This window comes from Pollachius pollachius (assembly GCF_949987615.1).
Source record: "Pollachius pollachius genome assembly, chromosome: 13".
In the NCBI taxonomy this organism is placed as follows: domain Eukaryota; kingdom Metazoa; phylum Chordata; class Actinopteri; order Gadiformes; family Gadidae; genus Pollachius; species Pollachius pollachius.
Genome location: NC_136946.1, coordinates 5,141,262 through 5,151,841, shown reverse-complemented (window position 1 = coordinate 5,151,841; position 10,580 = coordinate 5,141,262). Strand labels below are relative to the sequence as shown.

Here is a 10,580-nt window from a genome sequence, read left to right as displayed (position 1 = left end):
AGCTGCCTCGCATCAGGCAGTTGAAAAGTTTGGATTGGACGCCGTATGGCACTGCAGAGCGGCTGATTGGTGGGTTAGTTCGAGGGTTGGTTACATAGGTATGCTGTATCACCCAGAGAGGGAGGGGTGATCGTAATAAGGGGAAGGCCGTCTTGCTGATGAATATTTGTTAACGTTGTCACGTTTCCTGACCTTTCATCGCTGGGATTATTCATGGTCGCAGTGGCACCTAAAGTGCATTTTGATCCACTGGGGGGGGGGCGGGGGGATCCCCCAAAGGACCCAGGACCTCCACAATCACCTTCATCTTCCTCATGCTCTTCGTCTCCTCTGTTTACAGTGGTTTTCCTACATGTGCAACAGAACACCTTTAAGAGTCAGTGGCGTCGACCACAAAGTATCTGTATGTCTTTAGGAATGGCACATCGACCAGAGAGATGCTAGTTGAACTCTGGCCACGGACGCCGCAGATAGCAGTCTCCCCCCCCCGATCTTTGACAAGGGGCTCGTTTTGTGGCTGTAACGCCAAAGCGGAGACACTAGGGGGGGGTGCTCCATCCCGCCGCCAACCCCCCAAACACGCCATTCCGGCGATCGTGCCTTATGGCGTATCTCAAGCCGCTTCCTGTCCTCCGCTACCCCCGTGCCTCCTTTAAGTCCGCCATCGGCCGGTCGATCCCGGTCGACCCTCCTCGCTGCCCTCCTCCTCCGACGGAGGGAGGGCGTAGGGGAGTGGGGTTCGGGGGTCCGGTCCCTGGACTCCTCCGTGATTGGTCCGCCGGGTGTGTGTGGGCTGCTTCAGAGCGTGGCCAGGATGCGGGAGAAGGAGATGATGACGGAGAAGGTGGTCTGGCCCACACCCAGCACCAGGGCCTCCAGTGGCGCCATGTCCTTTCCCGCCACGCGGTACACCCCCGCCACCGCCGCGCCTGCAGGGGGAGGAAAGCACGAGAGCACAGCGTTAACCAGTGGCTCACGAACACGGGTCGAGATCCGTACTTGGGGGGTCCCCTGAGATGCATGTCGTTAGCCCCACAGCATAGTTGTAAAAGAGACATGTTTCGGCCTGTATCTAAACGCACTCTGCTCTCTCTCACGCTGATGATTCAGTGTACCTCATTGGCTATATCCTAAGACAGTCAGTAAAGTCAGTAAAAATATGACTCAGTTAATGGGGTCACGGGAGATTATGGTTTTATAAGCTATGGAAATGTAGTGGTGCATTTTATTAACAATAAACAAAGACAATCTATTGTACTAATGGGCAAAGGTACTAACTTCTTGAAAATTGATATTCTGGGAAGACGTTGATGTGGTTCAAAGGATGTTTAGGGCTGCACAACCATGTAAGAAGTTGGGGCTGCAATTATTTCATTGCCAAAAATCGGGGGTTTGGACTAAAAAGATTTGGGAACCCACTTTCGACAGCACAAACAACCCCACGTACCAACACAAAAAATAAACAAAACAAAACATACACAAGAGAGTAGCCAGGGTAGGACGAGACATTCCGTCCCCTCCGTCGTCACACACCAGTCCCAAGAAGGTAATTCAAAGAAGGGTAAAGACGGAAAGAGTCCATGGCCTCCTTGCTTATTTAAAAGCAACGCAGAGACCAGCACAGGGTTTTACACACCAGGTGGCCCCGCACTCGGTGGCTGAATATTTAACGAGAAAGCTGAGGGAGCATTAGTCTACAAGGCCCCCTGCCGGGATGAGGCGTGGTGGTGATGTCCGCCCACACTTTTGTTTACTGGTCGCACAACCGTTACTCAATGTGAAGTGTGCTGTTCCTCCGCCACTGTATGTCTGAAACTAAAAACTTTTATGAGGCTGAACTGATATTGTTTCAAAACACTTGCGTTATTATGGAGGACGTAGTCGTCTTTTAAGTTGGTTCTGTCTGGCTTTGCTAGCAGAGCATGGCATTAGGCATGACCACTGGGCTTGGGGTTAGGGGTTTGATTCCCTTCGTTAGTGCATACATTCTGAGCTACACGGAATGTATAGGTGGTTCAAAGGTGTGAATCACAATTATGCATGATATATAACTAGCACATATAACTACTTATCACTACCACACATAAATAATGCATTTAAATCGGCTTGTTTAATAACATGTCTATTGACAATACCAAAGAAAGTGCTGCCTCTTGAATCTCTGAACGACCAATCAGGAGGCCGCCTCTTGCCAGGGGTTGGAGCTGTGCGCATCCCCCCTTCTCCCCCCTCCCTCCCTGCTGCACATTAATAATAAAGTGTGGATCTATTTTGGGCCCGGTGCTCCTGCTGCGATCGGCCTGTGATTCATCAGACTGTGGCGTACGGAGGTCCCGCGCCACGCCTAGAGACACACACACACACGCACGCACACACACACACACACACACACACACACACACACACACACACACACACACACACACACACACACACACACACACACACACACACACACACACACACACACACACACACACACACACACGTGTCCTGCCTAGAGAGATTTAGAGGTCTGTTCGCACGCACAAAAACACACACACTTTCTGCACACCAAGGTCTTAGCTGCTGTGTTGGGTGTTTCTTTTATGTGTGTGTCTGTGTGTGTGTGAACAGACCTCTAAATCTGTCTAGGCCAGGCGCAGGACCACCGTGTGTGTGTGTGTTTGTGTGTGTGTGTGTGTGTGTGTGTGTGTGAGTAAATGACTAAGGAGGTAGATGGGGACAAAGAGGTATGGATCCGGATGAATAAATAATCAGGCTGGCTGAAGAGGAGCGGCGAACAGGGCGGACGGAGGAGGAGGTGGGGGAGGGGCTGAGGAGGGGAGGCGTCTGTGGATCAGGTGACGGGTCAGGCGGAGACACTAGCGTACCAAATGTATAACCGCAACAACCGACTAAAGGCTGAGTGGAGAAAGGGAAACAACAGGAGACGTATCCCTTTCTGGTCGTCTGCTTTGTATTTATGTTGCTCTTCTGTCTTTCTTTTTTTGCTTTAGGATCTTTCATTTTCTCTTTTCATCATCTCTCCCTCCCTCCCTCCCTCCCTCTCTCTCTCTCTCTCTCTCTCTCTCTCTCTCTCTCCTCTCTCTCTCTCTCTCTCTCTCTCTCTCTCTCTCTCTCTCTCTCTCTCTCTCTCTCTTTCCCTCCCTCTCTCTTCTCCTTCTCCTGATGCTGTCCCCTTCCTGTGATGTCTAGACAATCTGACACTTTTACCAGAGGGCTGCAGAGGTGGGTGAGAGTAAGTGGGAGGCTGGTGATGAGGTGAGTGAGGGGAAGTGACAGACAGAGACAGAGAGAGACAAGGACTGAGAAGTAGGGAGAGAGAGAGAGAATATGGGGTGAGGTGGTGATAGAGAGAAGGAGGGGAGGTGTTAGGGTGCAACTGTTTGACATAAGCACAGCCGACCTGTTTCTTTCACAGCAATACGTCTGCACGAAAAGTCACTTTTGCTCTGCCATTAGAGAGTGCTTATTGCTCCGACGTCTCTAGCTACACAATGACCGACCACACACACTCAGGGGAAAAGGTAGTCGTGCCTGCTTTCTCGACAGATAATCCTTACGATGAGTGTTAGCAGGCATGCAACTGTGGGAAAACGTTAAACGTCTTGCGGCTAAAATAATCTACAGGGATCTGTGTCACAGAAACACAAGATAAGCGCCTTTCTCCCCTGACCCGAAATCCATCAGAGATAAACAGCGAGTATACGTGGTCCTATAGACACACTGACCGACCACACACCCAGAGTGAAGAGGTAGTGGTGTCTGCTGATTCGGCAGATAGCCCGTGCGATGAGTTTTAACGGGAAGGTGTACAACACGCGTGCATGCTGGACAACCTGTGATGCATCCTTGTAATCCTTCCCTCACCCCCTTCCGCTCAATCTGCTGTTTTATCTCATCCATTGATCATCTGGACGTGAGTCAACAGCAGGGGATTAGGTCAAGGATTTGTCTTGACTTCAAGGCAACTTCGCATTGTCATACTTCAAGTCTCAGATGGCTGATTTAACAGATGACCTTCCAGTTTATAATCTTTTGACACAGTTTATACTTCTCTTTTTTCGACACACTCGGGTTAATAAGAATTGCAGTTCAGATATGAGCAAGTCTCAAATGCACAAGAATATGCACATTATAACATGCTTATTAAGAGCTAGGGTGCAACACCGCTCATTTGAACATCTATTTACCTTAATTCATAATTTTAACCACAACTTGTGTTACAATTACTGTCCTAGTATCACAAGATATCAGGAACCATACGGTAAAGAACACATATTTAGATCCTAGACTCAGCTCCTATATTTAGATAATTGATTAGCATACTATAGATGTAATGTTTGGGTCAGTGTTTCTCACAGTAGTGGATGACCGCGGTTATCTTCATAACCATGACGACCAGCCTAACGATGCGCACCTAGTATGCTGTGGTCAGCTGTGATGGCTTAGTTTTTTGGCTAAGTATGTGTATCTCAGCCTTGACAACAGGTTTTCAGGATAGCGTGTTAGCATGTATTTCTTGTTAGCATGAGCCAACAAGGCATATGAAACTTTGCTAAAAAGTTAATATAAAAAGTTTGGCCTTTTGTGACATCACACACATGAGGTTACAGAAACCAGCTCGAGTTAATCCATATTTTTATGCATCTGGGTGCCGTGCCAACGTGTGACAATCAAGATCACAACTAACTTTGATTGTCGAAAATACTATGGACTCTAAACCTTCGATACTGGTGGTTGAAATCTGAGACTTTGCTGAGACACAGTAGGAGTGTGATAGGATTACAGTGGTGAGATAAAAGAAAGAGAGACAAGGAAAGAAAGAGAAGGAGAGAGAGAGAAGGGGAAGGCTCAGGAGGGAGAGGGAGAGAGAGATATTGATTATGAGAGAAGATTTCAAGCAAGGAGGGTGACTTACTGGTGACAACCCCACCGGAGAGGGAGGCCAGGAAGCCTACGCTGACCATCACCACGGTGATGATTCGCCCCCTGCGGTGTCGCTGCAGCATGACCAACATGAGCACGCCCACCGCGCCGTGCACGAAGAGCGAGGAGAAGAGACACCAGAGGAACACCCAGTACCACATCTCTGACAGGGCGGACGAGAGACATAAAAGAGAAAGGAGAGAGAGCAGAAAAAACAGGGGTCACATTAGCAATTACAAAATTAGCCGCTAACATGTTAGCCGCTAGCGAGTTAGCAGCTGGAAAGCTCACAGACACTGCAGGTAAAACATGAGACAGAAAGGAGACAGAATGTTAACGGTTGATGTTTGTGTACAGGATACCATCCCATCCCCCACAGACCTATACTTCACCCCGTACACAGGTCCTTTATTTGTAAGAGAGCATATTTATCCTGGTGGCTTGACAGTGACTCACAGCAATAGAAACGCTTTGAATTCCAATTTCCGCATTCTACCTGTATGCATCCTAGAGCAAGACGCCTAAGCCTTACCTTAACGACACGTTTATTTAATTCATTGCAACTCTGCTTAATTGTAAAATGCTAAATGACCACTGCAGGCGAAACCTGAGACAGAAATACTCTCTGGCCTCATCTGGTCCTTCAGGGCCACCACTGAACGGTAGCAAAGCCACATACAAACTCAAATAATACCTGAAGTAGAACAACTCCCCTGCTAACTCTAGGTTCCGGTAGAGGCTGAGAAAGGACACTTCTGTGATCTGGGAGGTTAGTCCCACAGTCACTGAAAAGGCCAACCAGTGGATTCTCAATGTTGCGTGTGTTGACACTAGACTCGCCGACGAGAGGGGGAGATATCGCTTCAGAGAGCAGCAGCAGCATCGGCAGCTGTTCTTACACTCCTTAGGAGCCCGAGAAGGGTTTCAATCAACAGGAAACGACTTGTCTTACCGGCTACAGTTCGGGGCTCATTGGAGAGCCAGTGGACCGTGGGGACAGAGTGTAGGTGAGGTAAGTGTTGTCGTACGACTGGATATTGACACATGGCTGCATAGAGGAGCAGGAGCTCCAGATCTGGGTTATTAAATGGATGGATCCCATGAAAAAGTTAATAATGCGAGCCGAAAACGGGTCGATAACATTGTGCCTCTTCGGGTATTTCTTGAGATGTGAATGAGAAAGTGGATTAAAGTAAATGAAGATTTGGGGTGAGAGAGAGCCACAAAGTGGAATCCTTATGATATGATAGTTTGTAACAGATTTCGAGGATCAGAACAAGGTTTTAGGGATAAAGGAACTGGGTAATAACACAAAGGCTGGTGAAGTCTCTTTTGGAGTTCTGCTGAGCGAAAGACCTGTGTATCACGGTCCCTGTCCTTCCTCTTGCCTCCGCCTCCTCTTCCTCAGTCGTGGGAGCTGAAGTGCTTCACAGACAGGCGGCAAATTATAAGCGTAAACTTGACCGCTGTTCCTGTCGACAAGCGACAACCTTGGCAGTCGCCACGGAGTGAAGCAAGCGAAGGGAGGGAGTGGGGATGGGGGCGCCAGTTGGCTTGAGAGAAGGTTCTAGACCTCAGTCTGTTGGTACTGTGTCACGATTCATTTCGAACACAGAGTATCAAACAGGAGATGCTGCATTCACTGGGAGACGTTTCAATGTTGGCCACGGAAAACAACATGGGCCACGACCTCCCTTCCCCCAACAATGTTTGCTTTTCTTCTTCGTCCCCTGAATCAGAGACAGTTCCAGAGTGTGTCTCTCAACTCGTTGTCTCGCTCCGGGCGGGGAGCCCAGCCTTCCGAGGATCGATCGAACCATCAGCTGTCAGAGCCGGGCGGAGAAGCGAGGCGACGGAACCCTCCAGAACAACGGACCTTTTGTGCCCGGGTACCGCCGGGGCCCGCTGACATCACACCTCGCCCCGGGGACGGGACGCGGTGAAAACACAGAGCCTCTTCATCGCCCGCCGCGACTCCCCCGACGTCTTCGTCGCTCACCTCGGACAGGGCGAGAGATAAGACGTGTCTGGTCCTCGTCGGGGTACACAGGTGGACCCGGGTCTCTGACCTCTGACCTCAGCCTGTGAGCGGTGGTGCCTCCACTCCCATGTCCCGGAAATTAGTTTAAGTAGTTAGGAGAGGAGTCAGAGAGAGGGGGAGAGGATGGAGTACAGGAGGAAGGAGTCGAGGATGAGTTGGAAGACAGTGGACAGTGTAAATGTTTATTTTACATGCAAATAAAGCTTGTTTGAATTTGAGAGAGAGAGGGGAGAGAGGGAGAGAGAGAGGGAGAGGGAGAGAGGGTGAGAGAGGGAGAGTGTGAGAGAGAGAGAGAAAATGAAAGATCCTAAACCAAAAATGAAAGACTGAAGAGTCTATCTTCTAAATCTATTACCTAAATCTATTATTGAAACGTATAAGCTTCAGCTTAATTGAGCTAATCGATTGTCTCAATATAGAAGCTGAATCTATGGTCTAAACATGTGTTCTTTACCGTACGTTCTCTGACATCTAATGTTGGTGCTGGAACCGTAAACGCAACACGAGGCGTGGTTTTAAATGTATGATTGAAAGCAGTGTTACATGAAGTGTTACATGCCAACTATAAATAAGTATGTTATAAAAAGCATATTCCTGTGAACTTTTGAGAATTGGTGACATCTGCAATTTTTATTACCAAGAAAAACCATTTTTGCAGTTTGCTGATGGGTAGTTTGTGCTCAAAAAAAGAGAAGTAAAAACATCTGTCACAACAGGAAAGTAATCTGTTAAATCAGCAATTTTGAGATTTGAAATAAAACATGGAGAAGTCCAGACAGATACTTCGGCTAATCCCCTGCTGTAGACTCACGTCCAGATGATCTATTGATGAGGAGAGGGAGTGAGGGGTGAGGAAGAGGAGGGAGGGGGTGAGGAAGAGGAGGGTGGTGGTGGTGATGTGCTCTGGGTAGGATTACAAGGATGCATCACAGGTTGTCCAACATCCACGCGTGTCGTACACCTTCCCGTTAAAACTCATCGCACGGACTATCAGCCGAGTCAGCAGACACCACTACCTCTTCACTCAGGGTGTGTGGTCGGTCAGTGTGTCTATAGGACCACGTATACTCGCTGTTTATGTCTGGAGGAGTTCGGGTCAGGGGAGAAAGGCGCTTATCTCATGTTTTGCAGATACACACTTCCTGTATTTCCGTTTAACAGCACCTTTTTTGTCGCGTTTTCCCACAGTTGAGAGCTACCGGCCACTTCTTTCTGCACGGTCAATTTATTGAGGAAACCGCCTCAAGTATTCTGCATTGAAAACGTTAAGGCCTACCTGCCTGTAGAGCCCACAACTATCCCCAAAGTACAACCATTGCAATCTACATCACCGTTTTCTGGTTCTCATTGTCGGTCTCGAAAACCGTTATTCGGACGTGGCTGGGCCTAATTACGTCTAGATAATGGACTGCAGGACAAAGGGGGTTTTGTGGTGGTTGTAGTGTTGGGAGATGACACCACATCGTTCACCATTGAGCAAAGCCCATTGGCGCAGCACCGCCGTTAATTGGCCGCGTTCTGTAATGTTATTAATTGAATTGGCTGACTCCGCGTGCTTTTATGTTATTAATTGAATTTGCTGACTCCGCGTGCCGTCATGTTATTAATTGAATTGGCTGACTCCGCGTGCTGCCATGTTATTAATTGAATTGGCTGACTCCGCACGCACGGAGAAAGGAATGGAACGGAAGGGTTTTTTCTCCCTGTGTGACCAAACCAGTTCTCCCACCACAGAAAAGCCGGCTGGGGGGGAGGGGTGGGGGCTGAGGGGGGATACACAGATGGCCGTGGAAACGGTGCTGTCAATTTACGCACGATGATGATGGGTTAATCGGTGTCCATCACACTCGTAGCGTTAAGTTAGCAGCCTGTCGATAGTCAGGTTGCGGTTGTGTTTTTCCTTGTGCTTTCCTGTTACTGCCCGTCCAGCCTAGTGATGGAGGCTCCAGACTACCCTTCCCTACCCTCAACAAAGTAACGGTATCGCTATGTGTTGGCTTGTCCTGATCGGCAACTAACATCGTACGTAGTAGGCCTACCACGGCGAACAGCCCACCACCCATCCCGGTAAAAACACAGACACAGACACATACCCATACACACACACACACGCACACACACACACACACACACACACACACACACACACACACACACACACACACACACACACACACACAAACACGTCTGGACGGCGTCTCCCCCGTTACCTGTGAAGTGTTGCAGCGTCGAGCCCTGCACCCATAGGCTCAGCACCTGCTGCACCGATAGATTAATGTTGTAATCCCTGTTCGTGTTCATGGTTCCGCCGCCGCCGCCGCCGCCCTCGCCGCCCGCGCCGCCCGGTTTCGCAGCCCTCTTTATCAAATGGCTGAACGCGGCTCGAGGCGAAGACATGGAGGAGACCGGGGTGGCATGAGGCGGCTTTCCCCCCGGCGCGCTCCTCCTCTACCGGTGCCTCTGCTTCGGTTTGACGTCGGTCTCCGCGCGGGGAAGGGCAGGGCCGCCGGCCGGTCGGTTCATGCTCGGTGGTGGCGGCTGCACGGAGGCCATGATGAGGACGGCAGGCAACGCGAGCGCAGCGGCGCGCACACTCGTCTCGCTGCAGAGTCCTTAAAGGGCCAGTCGCATGTTTTTAAAGAGCCAGTAGCATGTTTGAACGGGACCGCGTCGCACCGAGCGCTCGGTTCACGCTCGTTATGTCGACAGCCCCTATGAATGGGGGGAACAAAAGAGGTGTCACGCTGGCGATCCGCGCAGAAAATGTGCGTAATAACTTGGGGGTATCGTCCGCCGGTAATGTATTAGTCAGTACCTTTAGTGACTAATGGCTGGATCACTAAAAGCAATTACGAAAAAATTGTGTTTGGGAAATAAACCTCTCGGTTTGTGGTTGCGTTTCATTTTTAACTAGAGAATGAAAAAGGCATTCAAAACTGCGCACGCCATCTGGGCGTTGTCAGTGGCGACGGAGCCACGCAGGAGCTGTCCGCGTGCTGAGTCGCTCGTGCAGCGTCACCACGAGACGCCTGCCAAGGTGAGAGAGGAGACACAGCGGGGAGCCAAGCCTTAATTATCACCCTAATATCACACCGTAGCATACCTAAAAATAACACCTATAACATATCAACTTCTTACAAACCTGAATATCACACCTTATCGACCTAAATATCGCTCCTTTACATACCATAATATCAAATCTTATAGAACTAAATATCACTCCTACAGACCTCAATATCACTCATTATAGAACTGAAAAACACAACTCACAGACCTGAATGTCACTCCTTAAAGACCTGAATATCACCCCTTACAGTCCTGAATATCACCCCTTACAGTCCTGAATTTCACCCCTTACAGTCCTGAATATCAACCCTTACAGTCCTGAATTTCACCCCTTACAGTCTTGAATATCACCCCTTACAGTCCTGAATTTCACCCCTTACAGTCCTGAATATCACTCCTTACAGACCTTAATATCACTCCTCACATACCTGAATATCACTCCTCACATACAACTTATAGATCTAAATTTCACACCTTATAGACCTAAATATCACTCCTTACAGACCTAAATATCACTCCTCACATACCTGAACATCACTCC

General features: G+C 49.1%; 1 protein-coding gene across 1 annotated transcript; it reads right to left on the bottom strand.

Annotated features, from left to right (window-relative positions):
* Positions 1-278: 278 nt before the first annotated feature.
* On the bottom strand, positions 279-9,436 carry tmem170b (transmembrane protein 170B). The gene is made up of 3 exons (XM_079749565.1): positions 9,184-9,436; positions 4,925-5,095; positions 279-929 (listed from the first exon to the last, which is right to left on the bottom strand). Exons 1-3 carry the CDS (start codon positions 9,368-9,370, stop codon positions 799-801), a joined length of 489 nt encoding a protein of 162 aa, XP_079605691.1. The 5' UTR covers positions 9,371-9,436; the 3' UTR covers positions 279-798.
* Positions 9,437-10,580: the final 1,144 nt, after the last annotated feature.

Bases quoted from the DNA above. Each gene is read 5' to 3' on its own strand.
- tmem170b (XM_079749565.1), bottom strand. From the start codon at position 9,370: ATGTCTTCGCCTCGAGCCGCGTTCAGCCATTTGATAAAGAGGGCTGCG. The intron at 5,096-9,183 runs GTAACGGGGGAG...CCGCCCTGTCAG, and splicing joins GACGCTGCAACACTTCACAG to AGATGTGGTACTGGGTGTTC. The intron at 930-4,924 runs GTAAGTCACCCT...CTCCCCCTGCAG, and splicing joins CTCCGGTGGGGTTGTCACCA to GCGCGGCGGTGGCGGGGGTG.